The 18,136-nt window shown below is 32.6% G+C and overlaps 4 protein-coding genes across 8 annotated transcripts; 2 read left to right on the plus strand and 2 right to left on the minus strand.

Annotated features, from left to right (window-relative positions):
- The first annotated feature begins 549 nt into the window (after positions 1–549).
- Positions 550–3,842, plus strand: LOC122858324 (pyruvate dehydrogenase [acetyl-transferring]-phosphatase 1, mitochondrial). The gene is made up of 4 exons (XM_044161139.1): positions 550–863; positions 930–1,071; positions 1,283–1,765; positions 2,908–3,842. The coding sequence occupies exons 1-4, from the start codon at positions 741–743 to the stop codon at positions 3,588–3,590; spliced, it is 1,431 nt and encodes a 476-aa protein (XP_044017074.1). The 5' UTR covers positions 550–740; the 3' UTR covers positions 3,591–3,842.
- A 233-nt stretch (positions 3,843–4,075) lies between these two features.
- LOC122858325 (EF-hand domain-containing family member C2-like) lies at positions 4,076–6,142 on the minus strand. The gene is made up of 7 exons (XM_044161141.1): positions 5,492–6,142; positions 5,273–5,428; positions 5,068–5,212; positions 4,770–4,993; positions 4,467–4,691; positions 4,218–4,390; positions 4,076–4,148 (listed from the first exon to the last, which is right to left on the minus strand). The coding sequence occupies exons 1-7, from the start codon at positions 5,540–5,542 to the stop codon at positions 4,112–4,114; spliced, it is 1,011 nt and encodes a 336-aa protein (XP_044017076.1). The 5' UTR covers positions 5,543–6,142; the 3' UTR covers positions 4,076–4,111.
- A 356-nt stretch (positions 6,143–6,498) lies between these two features.
- On the plus strand, positions 6,499–13,106 carry LOC122858326 (WD repeat-containing protein 47). 4 transcript variants are annotated; one of them, XM_044161144.1, is made up of 10 exons: positions 6,499–6,699; positions 7,948–8,638; positions 8,831–9,437; positions 9,509–9,848; positions 10,174–10,252; positions 11,057–11,253; positions 11,376–11,545; positions 11,666–11,973; positions 12,136–12,358; positions 12,700–13,106. In XM_044161144.1, the coding sequence occupies exons 2-10, from the start codon at positions 7,967–7,969 to the stop codon at positions 12,843–12,845; spliced, it is 2,742 nt and encodes a 913-aa protein (XP_044017079.1). In that variant the 5' UTR covers positions 6,499–6,699; positions 7,948–7,966; the 3' UTR covers positions 12,846–13,106. The 4 variants fall into 4 exon arrangements, with proteins under 4 accessions (XP_044017079.1, XP_044017077.1, XP_044017080.1 ...); XM_044161142.1 differs by having other exon boundaries at positions 6,500–6,699; positions 7,936–8,638; XM_044161145.1 differs by lacking the exon at positions 6,499–6,699 and adding an exon at positions 6,708–6,964.
- Positions 13,107–13,344: 238 nt separating this feature from the next.
- On the minus strand, positions 13,345–18,045 carry LOC122858327 (extended synaptotagmin-2). Of its 2 annotated transcripts, XM_044161146.1 has the most exons (13): positions 17,823–18,045; positions 17,422–17,739; positions 17,190–17,330; positions 17,039–17,115; positions 16,757–16,969; positions 16,549–16,669; positions 16,311–16,481; positions 15,957–16,042; positions 15,570–15,618; positions 15,398–15,487; positions 14,426–14,900; positions 14,069–14,348; positions 13,345–13,998 (listed from the first exon to the last, which is right to left on the minus strand). In XM_044161146.1, the coding sequence occupies exons 1-13, from the start codon at positions 17,847–17,849 to the stop codon at positions 13,671–13,673; spliced, it is 2,376 nt and encodes a 791-aa protein (XP_044017081.1). In that variant the 5' UTR covers positions 17,850–18,045; the 3' UTR covers positions 13,345–13,670. The 2 variants fall into 2 exon arrangements, with proteins under 2 accessions (XP_044017081.1, XP_044017082.1); XM_044161147.1 differs by lacking the exon at positions 17,823–18,045 and having other exon boundaries at positions 17,432–17,543.
- Positions 18,046–18,136: the final 91 nt, after the last annotated feature.

Here is an 18,136-nt window from a genome sequence, read left to right on the forward strand (position 1 = left end):
ACAGGGCAAATTTTATACAATTTAGAGCTTTTTTTGCCGGTGATGGCGCTTGTAAAATTTTTTTTATATAGATTTCACTGGATTTCACATACAAAAGCTCTACAAGCGCCGCCAGTGGAGGAAAAAAGCCCTAAATTGTAATGCCCAGCAGGCCCAGCAGTCCAATTCACAGGGCATTACAATTTAGGGCTTTTTTCCTCCACTGGCGACGCTTGTAGAGCTTTTGTATATGATAAATTATATTTGAGCAATAATTTAGAATAATTATGGCCCTAGCCGGAGTAGTGAAAATTTTTAATTTTCAACGGGTAACGCGGGCTACACGCCTCAAAAAACGTTACCAGGTCTTTTTATTATCATTATCTAATTTTAGTTGCGTGAAATATATACCTAATAATTATGTATTTATTCGTTTTGTCTAATAAATATTGATAAATATGCAATGGCGATTAGGCACAATAAGTAAAACAGTTCAAAAAGTGAACTATAGAGCGTGCTTTCATCGCACATGAAACAGCAGATGTCTCATACAGTGTATGATACTCATGTATGGTACACCCGTATCATACTTACGCAACACTGTTGTCTGCTGCTGAGTGCTGAGTGTCGGATACTATAACCGGGTTTACGAATTACGAGACAATAAAATCTTTAACCTCGCTTTTATTTTCTTCTAACAAGAAACATGTCGTGTTTGAGACGCAAGTTTTTAGTTAATAGCATTTATAACTTTGTGTGAAATGTTCAATATGATATCCCTGTTAATCAATCACATACCGAAAATAGTTAATAAGACAACAAAGCTCGATAAACAAACAATTTCCAAATGTTATGGATCGTTACCACGTCTCACGCCACAAGAGGTGAACAAATTAGTACAATTTTTTATAATCGTATAGTATTTGATAGTGACCTTTTCTTTTGTGTAGGTAACAAGGATATTGAGGTCTAATGAATTTACCAAAGAATTTAATGGACCTAATTCAATCAAGTACTATGATACAAATCAATTGTCTTCAAATAATCCCATTGAAGATACACGGTCAGAAGCAAGGTGTAAATTGACAAACGGTAATATTATGTTTATAAACAAAACCCGTAAATTTGTAGTACTGACTTATTTCTTATTCAATTATGAGTAATTTATCTAACTTATGGATTCTTACTAGTGATGGAATTTTTATGAAGTTTGTCATGACATGATTCACATTGTTATTGATTGATATAATCGTCACACGATAACACGAGACATGTAGATAATAAATAATTGTCGTATTTTAAGGTCATCTTTTGGGAATCTTCGATGGACATGGAGGAGGTGCCTGCGCTCAGGTTATATCTAAGCGACTTCCTGCTTATATTGCTGGATGTCTTTTACCGACAGATAGTTTGAAAAAAATTTTAGGCGTTCAGAAACATCCCGCTAAACTCCGAGATCATCTTCTTGAATTTTATAATGACAATACTGACTTCGTATCAAATATAAGTAAACTTTATAACGAAAGTTTCTTATCTTTTCTAAAAGAACTTGCTGAAAAATCTGGAGAGTCAGATTTTCAAATGGAAAAAGCTCTTCAAAATTCATTTTTAAGTTTAGACAGAGATTTGTCTGATGAAGCTTTGCGAAAATTGAGTAGATCAGATAAAGCAAGAACTCTCTCGGTCGCAATGTCAGGATGTGTTGCTGTTGTTTCTCATATTGATGGACCACATCTTCATGTAGCTGGAGCTGGAGATTGTCGTGCGGTTTTGGGAGTCTACGCAGGTAATAAAGTTTTTCAAATTGTATCATGTTATAACACTTAGACATTATTCATTTAATGAATCGATTATAGATTTGCCTGTACTTTATTTTAATTAGTCATAAAATTATCATTGACAATTTAAAAACCACGGGGTCACCGTAGACCGCTAAAATTACACTAAATCATACCCTTAAAATTACGGTATTCAACGTAAAGTTAGACATCTCGAAGTTTTCACGCGCCTTGAACGTAATATCACTGGAACCTCTTGCATAAAACGAGAATGTCATGTACTAAATACGGGAGTGTTGTTCGGGCTTGTTTCTACAGTATTGTCACGTGAAATTAAAGGTTTTTTAATTAACTAAGGATTAACTATATCATTACGCAGTCGGTAATCAAATCCATGAGTTAACTAACTATTAGTTGTATTTTTTTAATCCTGTAATTGTGGACGAAAAAACCGGCTCCGAGTATGGCGGGTAAATTCTTTGACTTCGTAAAACAGGGCCACGGGTGAATTCGGTTATATTAAAGTTCCGTAATGAACTGGAGTGTATTCAAGTACGAGTTTATGTATATGTGACAAACTTTGTGTATGTGATATTACGTCGTGGGATGAGTCAGGAAATTTAAAAGTAGTTCATTTCTATATGATTATGATTTTTGATGAAATGATTATTTAATTTTCTTTGATAATATTATTTATTTCTTGATCAGAATATATTTTATAATAAATAAACTGTTCGCACACTATTAATATTAAATGACGTGTAGTTCAAATAAACAAGTGAAACATTTTTTTTCAGTTTTTGAGCAATACTAAGCATACTGCAACTGTTTACCCTGGATTAATTACGGGATCATGATTTGTCCATAATGGATTTTTAATAAATTAAAAGATTAAGGACGAGTGAAACCTCTCTGAGCAGACCTATGCACAGTACAGTTTGTCACATGTACATAAAACTCGAAGTCCCCGGAGTCATTGAAAACACTTAGAAAAAAACTACATTCGTCTTGCAGAGACCTCGGAGGGTGACGTATATTGATTTATTTAAGACTTTAAGTTCATTCTCCTATTTCTAATCTTCTTGTTAGTTACAAAAAACTGTGTTTATCGTAAGACTAACTTACAACTTCCATAAAATATTTTTTCTAGAGAATGAAGGATGGTCTGCGAAAATGATGACTGTGGAGCATAATTCAGACAATCGCGAAGAAGTAGAAAGAATTTGGTCTGAACACCCCGCTATTGAGAAACAGACTGTTATAAGAATGGAGAGGCTTTTAGGTCAATTAGCCCCACTTAGGGCTTTTGGTGATTTTCGTTACAAATGGAACAAAGAAATTATGAGTAATACTGTTGTGCCATATTATGGTGAGTCAGCAATACCTCCAAACTATTATACTCCTCCATATCTTACCGCAAAGCCAGATGTTGTGTATCACCGCTTGACACCTAAAGATAAGTTTTTGATACTTGCGACGGATGGTCTGTGGGATTTCATATCACCTCTTGAAGCAGTTCGTCTAGTAGGTGAGCATATGAGTGGAAAAGTGACACTGAGTCCTTTGACTTTGTCCCGGAATAATATCAAACTGTCAGAAATAAACCAAATGCTTCTGCAAAGAACCAAAGGCTTAAAAAAAAAACCTTTAGATGAAAATGCAGCAACTCATTTATTAAGAAACGCACTTGGTGGAACTGAGTATGGGATTGATCATTCAAAAATTTCACAGTTTTTAACTTTATCTGACAAAATTGTTCGCATGTTCAGAGATGATATTACAATAACTGTGGTCTATATGGATTCCGAATTCTTAAGACATTGTCCTTCATAAATAAAATTGATAGATTTTATCTATCAATTTTTTTTTTTATTGTCGCGCAATTCAGATTAAATTGTTGTCCACGCAGAGGATGTTCCTCTGTCCTGAGTAGTGCCGAATTAAATTTGGAGAAATAACGAAGTGCAAAAATCACTGAAATATAAGATAAGTAAAAAGTGAACTCTTGCGTTAAAAGTGTTGTTGATAAAGAATTTACAAATATGCGGTATTTGCCTGTGTCGTACAGTCAAGTCTCAAAGTATTTTATGTATGTTATCATTGTGGCAACTGCCAACGATTATAAAGTTCCTACATATGTAACGTGCTGATTTTCTAATATTTTGTTTAATAAATTTTTCGGTTTAATAAGCCTTTTGCATCTTAGTTTTATTTTAAAAAATTTAGCTATATAATCTGAATAAATCTGATACAAGTACTCTGTAAATCATTACAAGAGCCAAAACCATTGTAAGGAGATAGTTTATTATTATTGTCAGTATAAAGCAGTAATAATTGATTTTTGTTCTGGGTTTTTATAGTGACTTAAACTCTTCAATGCCATACGTATTTCTGAAAAAATATTAGTTAAGTAAATTGTGCCCGGATGAAATTATTATCCTAATTTATTAGAGTATTAACCTATAATAATTTTTGGTTGATGCATCAAGGTCAGTGATTATGACGTCACGACCAAATAAATTTATCCGAGCACCAATTGATAAATCGCTGTCTATGTAGTAGTTGTTTGAAAGTTTCTCAGTATTAAAAACATCAGAAATATAGGATGTGTTAGGTTCAATTCCAGTGAAAACCTTTATGATAATTTTCGTTCAAATTTTCTATTAACTGACTGCTTTTGAATGAAAACAGAAGAATAAACAAATGTACCTTTGGTATTTTCATTCTTTTCAAAAACACAGAGCTCTTTTTTACATCTGATGGTATGATTTCGATAATTTCGATAGTATCGTCAGTGAGATAGTAACGTAATTCCAAAAAATGAATAAAGCCAAATTCATCCCAGTTAGCTGAAAATTTTAAAACTTTTCCATCATTTTTTAAGAATTTTTCAAGGGTGTCAACTTTCCGATTTGGTTTTTTTGAATAGACCGGCTAAAAAATTGAAAATTATTTTTAATGTTTTTTGAGTTTTTAGTTGAAAAGAAAGAAGTATATAATTATTTTAACTACAGTATTTTTTTGATGATCGTATGGATCAAGAGGATAATCTGTTGGATCAGGAACTGGAATGCCCATACGATTCAAAAAAATGCGTGTGAATTTGTCACAATTAACGATTTTGTAAACCCTCTTAAATATTTCTGGCTCTTTGCCGATATTCAAATCGGTAACATCGTAAAATTTGTTTTGGACAAGGCCTGACAGTGGAATTCGCTGACGTCTTACCAAAACGACTGGTAAATAATTATTTAGATTATAGTATACATTTACATGTACTAAAATAAAAATTTCAGTTAATTCAATCTACCTTGTTTAAGACCAGAACTATAAACACATGGTTCAACAATTTTTATAGTATCATCTTCAAGGAAAAAAAATATTTTGACAATGCGAATTCGAAAAGAAGACTTTTCTTGAACTACTTCTTGAAAAAATGCATCAAATGTAAGTCGCTGAAAAATCATTAAATTTTTTCATTTCACCTTAAAATTTATGTTCATGAAGCAACCTACTTGGTCACTATAAACAAGCCACGCGGGGATTCTCAACGCATCCTCATAGAGAAAGATAGAAGGTTCACCAGATGATGATTTGTTTGTCATGTAACAGATACCATTATGCATTGTATTAAACAAATGTGATGTGTGAAAATTTGTTTTCCTATTAGTCTGAAAACGAAATTTCATATCAAATTTCCTAATAAAAAAAAAAAAAAAAAAAAAAACCATTACCTGCTTTTCGAAATTGTACCCTGGTAAATAGGGAAGAAAAGTGTGCTGCATTTTGATTTTAAAATTTTTCTATTGTGAATATTTTATAATAATAAAAAAAAAAATAATAATAATATAAGTTTTTACGACTAAGATACCATGACAACTGCAATATTTTCTAAACAAAGCATATATCACACCAAAAACAAAAAGACAGTTTTTGTGACAAAAAGAATCGTCAAGTATTTAAGGGTGTTTTCAAATGGAATGAGACTAATTTTGTAATTTCTAATCTTTTCACTTAATTTTGACCCATAATAGTCTCAGTTGCTTAAAAAATTTCATACTTGACCCCTGGTCAATTATTTAATTAATATTTAATGATACAAAAATTAACATATGTTAATTATATTCTATAGTAGCTAAGGGAAAAAAAAATTGGAAATTTACTGATAGGAATTTTTAAAAACGAATAAAACGAGATCAGTTCATTAAGTGTTCCACAACAGAGACATCTACTTTATAAATAAATTTTTGTGCGCAATATTGAAATGAATAAATAATATAGAATAATTTTTTTTATTAATATATAATTGGTTTTTATTGGAGTATATTGCATAACATCGATCAGTCTTTAAATAAAAATTCCGTTGGTGTCATTGCGGCATAACATGCGTGCGCATCAAAATTTAATGTTGTGTAATAAATGTTGTGTTCACAGGGCAAATTTTATACAATTAAGGGCTTTTTTTTGCCACTGATGGTGCTTATAAAATTTTTTTTATATAGATTTTGATAGATTTTACACAATTTTACATATAAAAGCTCCACAAGCGCCACCGGTGGATGAAAAAAGCCTTAAATTGTAATGCCCTGTGAATACGGCATCCAGATCGTTTTACTATAGTATGCTATCGTCAACAAACTATACTATATAAATTTGTCAATATAATTTCAAAGATCTGGAGATAGTTTACTGGGCACCACTAGATTTACTTCATTTTATGAAAAAAAGGCATTTCGCCTATCACAAATTTGATGTAGTATGATATGTATCATACGTATGATTGTATAATACCCCAAAAGTTGTAGAATTACGCCATAGAATGCTGCCATCTATTACTTATGTTACTCGAGCGCCACAAAACTTATGTCTCATGTACCGTTCTACAGTGACTTAACAGACGTGGCTCAGGTCTTGTTATTATTTTGACGTTTCGTAATTTATGGTAAGTTTTTATTTATACCAGATTTGACAATTGTTGACATCATTATTGACTCAACAATTGACAGAGTGTCACTCTGCACTGGCCTTTAATGTTGTGTGTTTAAAAAGTCATCTCATTCAAAACTATTATTTTGGTTACTTCTCTGTAAATTCAATTTTTATTTCACGTATATCTGAAGCATAAAAAATTACATCTAAAATCAAATCATTAAAAATTTAGCTAGCATTGTATATAAAACATGGATTTGAAAACGAGAAATTGATGTGTAAGAAATTGAGAATTTTGCTTTGTGATAGTAATCAATGAATCGTATTCGACGCTGACAGTGCTATGTTTTTGTAGATACATTCTACTCTATCTGATAATTCTTCTTGCGTTCGAATTATAAATTTTTATTATTCTAGAATTAAAAATCCAAAAATTAAACGTCTTACTTCATCACATTTTTATAATTATTATTTCCTAACTACTGCTACTACAAATCAGAAAAATCTCAACCTGTAGAGTTCATAAATTGGATGACATGCTTGTGGGTAAAAATCTCAACCTGTAGAGTTCATAAATTGGATGACATGCTTGTGGGTATGCTTGTATATGTGGCTCTAGAAACACTAAATTCGGGTTGCTTAAAAAAAATAGACAGTATCATTTTTCAATAGATCAGCAATCTATTATATTTTTTTTTTTAGTTCACAATCATTTAATAAATTTTTTTTTTATCGTTTAACGATTTTAAACTACTTTAGGCATACCGTATATGAGAAAAAGAGGTCAGTCGAAACAAACTTCGCACAGTGTATATTGCATTAAACTAAAATTTATCTTATTCCTTTTAAATTCAAATAGAAACACTGTGTACATTGAATACTATATTTTGTCTTGCACAAGTATTTTGGAACTAGATATCTTATTCAATTGGCAGTATCCTAGCTCAGCACCTGGATCCTCGGATTTTGTTATTCTACCTAATTTGTATACCCCCTACTCGCTTGTCACACTTGTACACACTTGTCGAGTTTTGTGCACCAATTTATACGTAAATATATTTATAGGACTAAGTATCGCGCATTTAACAAATTCAATGTTCGTAAGTTATGAACGTTTTTTTTTCTGTTCGCAAATACAATACTGTGGCTGAGCCATTCAGCTCCTAGCCTCCGTAATAATACAATTAAAATATATATATATTTTACATACATTTAAAAAACAATCATTTTGATATGAACTTTACTGCAGAATTTGTCCCAGGTCATAGATCCATTACGCAATGCCCGCGTACATGACGCTACGAGAGGAGGATGTTATCAGATTGACGCTTGAATTCTTGTACAGTCGAGACCTCCATATATCGCAGCTTTCATTGGAACGTGAGACGGGCGTAATAAACGGTCAGTTCAGTGATGATGCGCTCTTCTTGCGGCAAATTATTCTGGACGGGCAATGGGATGATGCTATTGAATTCATTCAGCCACTGGAAACCCTTTCGGATTTCGATATGAAAAAGTTTAAATATGCAATTTTACGACACAAATATGTAGAGCTCCTTTGCATAAAGTCTGAAGCAAATCTTACAATAGAATCAGATGGAAGTGTTGACAGTGCAGTGCAAGAAGTCGTTCATGTTCTCAATGAATTAGAAAAAGTTGCACCAACAAAAGAAGATTACAGCAACTTATGCTTGCTTTTGACTTTACCAAGATTGACCGATCATCATCAATTCAAAGATTGGAATCCTAGCAATGCCAGAGTTCAGTGTTTCCGCGAAATCTATCCACTTGTCGAACGATTTCTGCCTGGTGATAGAAATCCAGATTCAAATCCTTCGATTGCTTTTGCCAAAAATGATCGACTAATTCAGTTAATTATAAAAGGTGTACTCTATGAATCGTGTGTGAACTATTGTCAGGCGAAAGCTACTGGATCTCAAGAAAATGTCCAGGTTAGTATATAAAATATGGCATAGATCATAATATTAAAATTTATTGATTACTGTTAAAGCATCAAAAAGCAACTAACAAAAATACTTTTACTAGTTTTTCATTCGAACTATCTTTATATATGAAAAAGTGTTTTGAGTTACTGAAATTTCAATTTCGTATATGCTATAACGTTACACTATATTTTGGTGCAGGTGGAAATGAATTTTTCGACATTACTAGATGGTTCAATTGGTTTCAATGATTCTGATTTGAGTCTCCTTTCCTGGCTGCAAAGTATTCCTTCTGAAACATTTGCGATACCGTTTGCACAGAAAACACTCAATGTAGATGTGGATAAACTTGAACGACCTTCTCTGGAAACGTCGTGGACTGAGCATATGTTAATTACGCCAATCAAGCCTAAGACATTTCCTCATAATGCTATGCCATTTACGAGACCTAGATCAGCAGCAGACATGATGTCACGCAGCTTACTGCCCACACTAGAAGCAGGGTTAGGACCACGAAGTCCTGGTCCAAAAAATTTAACTCTTTCATCTACTGGATTTATGACATTGTCTACAGGAGATATAAATCCTATGTCACGATCATCGTTTGCAAGTTTTCATTTGAATGGTTTAAGATGCAATAAAATTATGAATACGAGTGTCGATAGACTATTTGAGAATGAGGGTGATGTATTTCTCAGTTCAAATTTTGGAGAATTCCAACAATTGCCTTCAATTCAAGAAGTTATAAGTAATCCTGACCAAATAAAAGTACCGGATAAGCCAAGAGTCCAGTCAAAAAGTCCTGATGGTATGTATTTTATTTTCTTATAATATGAATAAGGTCAAAAGGAAGCTCTATGATCGTTTATACGTGTTCAGGCAGGAAAACTTCTCCTTCAACTTCTTCAACTCCTGAGTGGTGCATAGGCCGTGATTCACCAGCTCCATCAACAGCAAGAAGTTCTCGTCGAGATTCTCTGGTTGAAAAACCAACTGGCTTAGCACTGAAAATTTCAGAACCATCGTTAACAGCTGGTGAAGATATTGGAATCTCAAATGTTAAATATAACTATAATGGTGATCTATTGAGAGAATATCAAAAACAAAAACAGCGTTTTCAAGACACAATCCAGCGGAAGGTAGACGAAAGGGATGAAATGGTCCGGCAGTTATCAATGTCGACTAATGTCTCAGTGAAAAACCGATCACAAACAGACATGTAAGTAGTGATATATACTTTATGATAGAAACAATTTGACGTTATTTAAAAGATTCCCTTGTTATACACGGAGAGCAATAAATCAGGTAATTCAACCATTCAGTGGTGCAATAGAAGTTATATCTAAAAAAAAAAAAATTTTTATTAAAAAATGTGAAGAGATCTATGTTGGTGATTTCATTCAAATAATTAAAAAAAATACACATAGATCGAATTATCGTACATTTCACAAAACTGTCTTTTCTATATCAAATTGTTTATAAATTATTTTAGTATACTCGATAAGGATGGCGCATGATCATCGTTCTGATTATTTGAATTACAGACAAGAGGCTACCACGTGTAGAACTGGATACGATTCAAACGTGCATGAGAGACATTGTGATATCATTAAGAATAATAAGGTAAAAGCAGTTTATAATTTAATATATAGTATAGTATTTATTTTATAGTTTATACTTTAATGATAGAAGTTCAGAAAGGAAGAGATAGCAAAGAACTGCATGGTTCCGTGTTCCTGGAAAAAAAAGACTATACATGAGTATAGATAAAATTATTATAGTGTGAATCTTATATTTGTTTTCAATATAACTATATATATATATATATAGAATTATTTTGCTCTTGTCAGCGACCTTCGAAGTCGCACATTCAATATATATCAACACATTTACAAAATCATGATTACCACCATGTCCATTCACTTCTGCGGATAAGTAAAAAACGTTGTCTTTACAACATAACTCCTGTGTTGAAAAAACCAGTACCTTTATCATTTTTTACACAAATGATGATTGTAAACGATACAAAAAGTTGGACCAAAATTCTTAAAAACTCTCAACTCTTTAATTGTTCTGTTACTAAGAATAAATAGAAACATAAGTAGTAAGTAGGTAAATGGTACTAAGATGGTCAGAAAGGGAGTTGAACGCTTCATGAACAACGAGCCCGGAGATTCCGAAACGAGAAAGTCAACAGATAAAATATCAGTGACCTACAAGTGCGAGAGATTGAGTAATGATGGCTTTAGTGAAGAAAAAACCGGCGTGGTATTATTAATATTATTATTATTTCTATTTTAAGTTTTATCAATACGAAATATGAATTTCAAATCTCTGAGTCTAAATTTTAGATTTTCTTAACACAGTGTAGGCACATTTCAATCTATATTTCTAACATAACTATTTTCAAATTATTTCTCGTTACAGGGAGACAGTTTTATAGAACTTGAGTCAACAATTGCTAGTGGTGAAAATGAGAAACCTAAATTTTTGCCAGTAACTACTCTTGAAGACGTACAGGCGATTAGGTGCGCCGAATTTCATCCTCTCGGAAAACTTTATGCTGTTGGATCAAATTCAAAAACCCTTCGGATATGTGCATATCCAAAGCTTGATAATTTGCAGTAAGTTGAATCATATTTTTCTCTAAGCAATGAGAAAATTGAAAAATCGAACAAAACTGCGAAATGATTCGAAACTTTTATAATGTCTGTATTATCTTTGGGTTATTTTGACATGTCTTCAGTGAGGATCGTGAAATTCATCAACCAACAGTTTTATTTAAAAGAACAAAGCACCACAAGGGATCGATTTATTGTCTTGCTTGGACTCCTGATGGACAAATCATGGCTACTGGAAGTAATGACAAAACTATCAAGCTTATGCAATTCAATTCAGAGACATCTAATCTAGAAGGTATGACTTAATGGTTTAAGAGTGAATGATAGATTTAGAAAAAATCTCGTGGATATGATGGAACAAATACTAGTATAAATGTTTTTTTCGTTTGTGCCATGATAAATTTATTTGTTCTAGGTCAAGAAGTAGAACTTACAATGCACGATGGCACGGTTCGTGACCTTTGCTTTCTTGAAGATACTTCTAATAAGTCAAGTCTTCTAATAAGTGGAGGTGCGGGTGACTGTAAAATTTATGTAACTGATTGCGGAACAGGAACACCATTTCAGGCCCTCAGTGGACACAGTGGACATGTGTTGTCTTTGTTCAATTGGGGTGGAGCAATGTTTGTGTCTGGATCACAAGATAAAACAGTTCGATTTTGGGACCTTCGCACGAGAGGATGCGTCAATATGGTGACACCCACAACCGTGCCTGGTAGTCGGGTATGTTCAAAAATAATTAAATTCTATTTAACGATTTTGAAACTATTATAATGCTTCGAACCATAATTATTGATTGCTTTTAATAAGCAAATATGAATTTGATAGTTTTGCTATAGTTTTAAAGTCTTTTTGATCTAGTCCAGACTGGTTTTATTTCCTTAGATTGGCAGTCCTGTTGCTGCTATATGTGTGGATCCATCAGGTAGACTGCTAGTTTCTGGTCATGAAGATAGTAGCTGCGTTTTGTTCGACATACGAGGTGGCAGAACGGTACAATGTTTTAAACCTCATGCAGCTGATATTCGGAGCATCAGGTTTTCACCTTCAGCATATTATTTATTAACCAGTGGTTATGATAACAAACTTGTTCTAACGGATTTACAAAGTAAGTTATTTTTTATCTCTAAAATTCCTATAAATATTTGATAACAAAATAGATATTTCATCGACATCAAACAATAAATTAAACATAAAATAAATGAACAATTTTTTCTAACGACACTGTTGGCATCGCTAGATTATAATGAAGTGTAGATATTTGATTGTTGATAGAGGACAAATTTTTGATACGAAAAATAAATTTTTTTCTCGTTAGCTGATACGATACGGCAAATGACCGGTCCATTCTTGTCTAACCATGCATTCGTCAACGTTCGACGACTAATTGGCTTGCTACCTTGCTAGTTTAATTCAAACTACTAATATATATTTTTTGTATTATTCCAGGAGACCTGACAATGTCATTACCAAGTGTTGTAGTCGCCCAACATCAGGATAAAGTTATATCTGGTCGTTGGCATCCAACCGAGTTTTCTTTTCTAAGCACATCAGCTGATAAAACAGCAACCCTTTGGGCATTGCCACCTATTTAAGAGCACACTAATGAATGTTCCCGTTTTTTTTTTTTTTTTAAATCTTGATAGTATATTTCTTCTAATTTTTTTTAATATTATGTTTTACTATAGTTTTTGTAATAATTTTTTTATTTATGGATTTATTTGTAGCTTGCATGAAAATGACGAAGTTTTTTTGATTGCTTCGTGATTAAAGATAACTGGAGTAACACTGATGTAAATAATAAGTAAATAAAATTGATTCCGTGTTATGTTTTTTTTTTCTATAAAAACTCCCCGAGTATTAATACAAATTTAACAACGATTTAATTATACGGAAATTAGTTGACATCACCTGGGCTTGAACTAGGTATTTTCTCGGTGACATACTTAAACATTCCATTCAGTCATGGCGTCTCGAAAATCAACTGATACTCGATCGATGATGAGCAATTCGTTATATAAAACAATATATGAATATCCCGTACGTTCGAGTCCCGTCACCACAATATAGCCAATTTACGCCAGAGAGATTATGGAAGCCCTAAACACAAACGATAACGTGCGTTGGTGCCAATGTGTCAACTTTGACATTAATCACCTTAATTTTGGGACTGTAGAAAAATCTGGATATGATAAATAGTTATTCTGCTTCGCCATTTAAATAATATTTATCGAAATTAAGTAGAGGAAAATATCCTTAACATTTAACTTTGTTATTTGAACTATTGGAACTGAATTTTTTTTTTATTTTGAAATTTGATTCACATGTAAGTTAACATAACTAAAAAAATTAAATATTAATTCAACAATAATTAATAAAAAAACAATGCAATAAATGTAATAATATTTGCCTATAAAATGTTAATCTTTTGATTCTGGCAACAAATCATACCACGCTGATATTGCCTTTGTAATATCAATTTCCGAGAGATTAATATGGACCTGCCCCATTACATTGCTACCGCCACCAAGCCATCCTTTTTGCGCACAAACTGTAACTTCCAGTACTCTAGTATTTAAATCACCCTGTGAAACAAGATACTCAAATTGCTCGTCGTAAACTGGATTGCAACTATCTCTCATAACACTTGTTTTACGTTTCGTCTCCTTATGACGATCAGGAAGTAGGTAGAGTTTAACATATGGATCCGGAATGTTGGAGAGATCATTTGATGATGCAGGGAGATTCCTGTTAATTTTTTATTATTACACTAAGTTGAAGTATTTGAGATTGAACGGATAAAATTAATTATTCTTACGCTATCTTGTGAACAACAATGACTAATTTTTGTCGTGGAACACTGTAGCGAAATGTCAACTGAATTCGGCCAAGTTTAGCTTCACCTGCAAAAGATGTCAAACTTGGATTTCTGTGGATTAATCCAGAATGAGGCACTTGATTATTCGGTCCCTGATTTGAAATTACTCCATCATCCTCATCGAGAGTGACCGGAGAAATGGAACCGGAAATCCCACTATTGTTTTTCAAGTTACGGATAGATTCTTTAGATAACTGTTTTTTTAATGGAGTCGATTGTACTGCAAAAAAAAAAAATATATTTTAAAAAGTATATAAAATATTTCATGAGACAAAATTTATATGTAAAAAAAAATACAGCTGCTGTCAGACGAGTTGCTGATGGTCGACTCTTCAACCTTCTTGAATGGATCTGGATTCTCATACTTGACAATCCTCAACGCGAGTGACATAATAACTTTGCTTTCAGGACCAGCGTTTTGCAGACTGAATGGCTGTTGTGTCTCTTCGAGTGCTGGATGTGTTAAAAGTGTTGAAAGCATGTAAGTTAAGCTCCCAACAACCAAATTTGTTTTTTCATCTATTACTCGTATATTGAGATTACTTGTCTCAGGATTAGCAACGAGAAGAGTGAAACCTTGCTCCCAAACGGGATCACAACTTCTAAGAATTGTGCCAGTTCTTTCTTTTTTGCTTCCAACACAAGCTTCGAGGTAAACATCTGGCTGTTTGCTGCCACGAAGACAAGGCAAATTTTTAGCAGAATCGATGAAAACTAATAAAAGAGCCGTGCTCATTGAAGTGACTCCAAGCTCTTGAGTTTCTATAATTGCCTTATAAAAAAAAAAAAAAAAATTCATTGTTAATTCATTAAGATTAATTCCAAGCAGCATACTCGTATTAATATTTCAAGCTTGAGGGGACTGTATACCGTAGCGTTATATTTTATGCCCAGGTACCCGGAATTTTGTTGCGCTTTTGTCCCAAAAAATCGAGCGACAAAGAAAAAATTTTATAATTGAATATTCATTATTTTTTTAAATCAACGGGAGAAAAAATTCAATTTTTTTGACCGGATTCATCTTCTAAAACACTTCATTTTGATCGTCATTTAGCTAAAAATAAAAATGTAGAGCCCTATATCATCGTGTATAAAAGTCGTCAACTTTGACACCCATTATCGCAAAAAAACACGTAAGGAAAAGTTAAAAAAAACGACAAAATAGATAATTATTTCATTTAGAAAATAAGCCAAAAAAAAAATTAAATAGAAATTCAACTATTCAGAAACAACCTCAATCATGTATTTTGAACGATATTGATAACTTACTGCTTGGAGATCGACAATATCTTTTGTTAGATTCAACCATGTCAATCGAAGCTGGATCGATCCATGTTTTGCGAAGTCCAGGGTAAACCACTGATGAAGAAAAATAATTGATTAATTTTAGCTTGGTACAAATTCGATAATAACTAGATTAAAGTTTGCTCAAATATCTTACATTGTCGATTGATCTCTTCTCTTTGACTTGACTGATTTCAATCAGTATGCTAATCAGTACAAACAAAAACATAATCATTAATGAAAAATTATTATTTTTGATATTTTTGAAGTGAACAATTGTGTTTATATGTTTATATTTATGTTTAATTTTTCTAATCAGTTTTCAAAACTACGGCGTAACATGTTATATACGTTCCGTAACTGGTACCTACTCGCGTTCCGAGACTACGACACCACATTTTCAATCGTTCCGTAACTCGGCCATCGTGAAAAAATTTGTTAAAAAAATTATTATAAATAAACCATTATGTTTATTCCGTACTTATATTTTTTTTTTTTGATAACTTTCGTTTTATATTATTTCGTAATATTTCGAATAACATACCTGCCAAGATTTTCGTCACCTTTTGCCTCATCATGGTCCCACAGTACTACTTCTAGCTGTTGTGCGACACTCGACATCACAAGGCACTAATTTGATATATACAAATCCATTATGTACAATTACAAATTTTTTTTAACTACGTTTTTTTTCAGCTTTACAGTCTTCAACTAATTATTTAAGGTTTTTTTTTTTTTTTTATTAAACCAAAATTAATTATCGTTCGTAAGAATATATTTTTAAATATTCATTGGGTAGTTTTATTGGGGCTTAACTTTGATGAATGACTAATGCACAATTTTCAGCAAAGCTCTTGTTGAAAAATGTATTTATAGATATAAAATTTAATAAACATACCTCACACCAATAATCCCATTTGGGATCAACAGTATTATCAATAGTCTTGGTTTTGAACTCCTGTGAGCCGACAGTTATTATTGCATATGGATCTGATTTACCTTTACCAAGCATACCAATGTCTTTTTTCATCAAATGTTTCGCTTGCACTACGTGGATTCTCAATAATCCCTAAAATAAATTTTAAAAAAAATATTGAACGATTGTAGTTTATCATTGAAGTTTTAAGAGAGTTTACCTCTGGTTCAGGCATTTTTATTTCATACGTTGGGACATCTTGACTCAAAGAAAACGCAAGTTTATTAGGCATCACTAAGAGTTTCGATATTTGCTCTCTAATGACTTTTCTCAATGCTTGACTGTAAAGAAGTATCAAATATAGTACACTTTATTTGAAGAAGGAAAAGAAAGCAAGTATGTTGTTGTTTTTACAAAAAAATCATTACTTAAAACCCGGAAAATCGAGGACATCAATAGCTCCAACAAGATTAAAATCAATTGATGGATTATTGAGAAAGAATATTTGAATGCCACCAACGAGAGGCATGACATTAAGCATCGGTTTTAAAACAATACGAGCCATACCGCGGAGTTGAAAGTCTCGAATGCCACCTTTAATATTACCAAGTGAAAATGATATATCGCAGTCGCCAGCATACCTTTGACAGAAAAATTTAAAAAGTTCGATAAATCATTTGACAAAAAAAATAATCAAATTGCAAACTTACAGCATGTCACAATCCAATATAATTTCATTTCTTGATGTATTATTTTCATAAACCTTCACGCCATAGATTTTCGGTGGCTAAAAAAACATCTTTTCGCATAATTAATGGAATAAAAACTTTGAAATTGAAATGTATAAAATTCCAAACATACAATACGACCCAATACGAAGCGTCCAAATTGAAAACCAGTGATCTTGTATTCAGCTAATGATTGTACTATCGATGGTTGAATTGTTTCTCTAACAAGTTGTCGTGAAAAATGATTCATACCTGGCCATATCTTGCAAAGTATCTAAAATACAATAACAAAATCGAAAGTAATTTTGAATAAATTCGTAGTTGGTTGGTATGAGTTTGCAGTTTTAAAATATTTGTTTAATAACTTTGTTCAACCATTCGGCTCGGTCGAAATCTGGAAAATAAACCCAAGATGGTAGATCATTCATTTTGCTGATTATGATATCTTTTTCGTTAGCCATAACTGATGCTTGGACAGTGAGTCTCTTGAGTTCACTATTTCTGTCACTTTCGTACTTCCACGTTGTTAATAAGATTGGTGGTAATAACCAGCCAAAACTCCAATTGGTGTAGCCCCAGCCCCATATTGCTGCAGCAGCTATTAAACGTGTAATGAGAGTCAATGAAAATGACGACACGGTCATGTATGGCCATACCACTGGTAACTTTTTCTTCTGGTCACACTTCAAAACCGAAAAATGTATTAATTTATGTAGATATTTGGTTAATAAATTCATAAATTGTTCAGATTTAATTGAGTACTTACTTGATTTTCTATCGATTCGCTAGACATGATCGTCAGAAACGCGAAAGGCGTAGGTATGATTCATTTACGGAAAGATTCGTACATACTCATTCGTTTGCTTTTTTGTGACGAATATACTTAAATATAAACTAGCATAGTATAGACGAATATACATACACTGGTAGTATTACATATATGCGAATTGCGAATATATGTATTGCATTTGCAATGTATTGTACGGAAGCCGGGTAGGGCTACACACATACACGTTTACATGTCGCAGTTAGTCAGGTCCATGGTAGAAATATGTATATATTTCTACCATGGTCAGGTCT

This window comes from Aphidius gifuensis, linkage group LG5 (genome assembly GCF_014905175.1).
Source record: "Aphidius gifuensis isolate YNYX2018 linkage group LG5, ASM1490517v1, whole genome shotgun sequence".
Taxonomy (NCBI): domain Eukaryota; kingdom Metazoa; phylum Arthropoda; class Insecta; order Hymenoptera; family Braconidae; genus Aphidius; species Aphidius gifuensis.

What these genes read in the sequence shown, in the direction of transcription:
- LOC122858325 (XM_044161141.1), bottom strand. Translation starts at nt 5,542, where the DNA reads ATGCAGCACACTTTTCTTCCCTATTTACCAGGGTACAATTTCGAAAAG. An exon ending in GGCTTGTTTATAGTGACCAA is followed by an intron (nt 5,213 to 5,272) that starts GTAGGTTGCTTC and finishes ATGATTTTTCAG; the next exon opens with CGACTTACATTTGATGCATT. An exon ending in AAAGAATGAAAATACCAAAG is followed by an intron (nt 4,391 to 4,466) that starts GTACATTTGTTT and finishes ATTATCATAAAG; the next exon opens with GTTTTCACTGGAATTGAACC.
- LOC122858324 (XM_044161139.1), top strand. Translation starts at nt 741, where the DNA reads ATGTTCAATATGATATCCCTGTTAATCAATCACATACCGAAAATAGTT. An exon ending in AAGGTGTAAATTGACAAACG is followed by an intron (nt 1,072 to 1,282) that starts GTAATATTATGT and finishes TCGTATTTTAAG; the next exon opens with GTCATCTTTTGGGAATCTTC. An exon ending in GGTTTTGGGAGTCTACGCAG is followed by an intron (nt 1,766 to 2,907) that starts GTAATAAAGTTT and finishes TATTTTTTCTAG; the next exon opens with AGAATGAAGGATGGTCTGCG.
- LOC122858326 (XM_044161144.1), top strand. Translation starts at nt 7,967, where the DNA reads ATGCCCGCGTACATGACGCTACGAGAGGAGGATGTTATCAGATTGACG. An exon ending in GATCTCAAGAAAATGTCCAG is followed by an intron (nt 8,639 to 8,830) that starts GTTAGTATATAA and finishes ATTTTGGTGCAG; the next exon opens with GTGGAAATGAATTTTTCGAC. An exon ending in CCAGTCAAAAAGTCCTGATG is followed by an intron (nt 9,438 to 9,508) that starts GTATGTATTTTA and finishes ATACGTGTTCAG; the next exon opens with GCAGGAAAACTTCTCCTTCA.
- LOC122858327 (XM_044161146.1), bottom strand. Translation starts at nt 17,849, where the DNA reads ATGTCTAGCGAATCGATAGAAAATCAA. An exon ending in TAAAAATGCCTGAACCAGAG is followed by an intron (nt 16,482 to 16,548) that starts GTAAACTCTCTT and finishes AATTTATTTTAG; the next exon opens with GGATTATTGAGAATCCACGT. An exon ending in AGAAGAGATCAATCGACAAT is followed by an intron (nt 15,488 to 15,569) that starts GTAAGATATTTG and finishes TTTCTTCATCAG; the next exon opens with TGGTTTACCCTGGACTTCGC.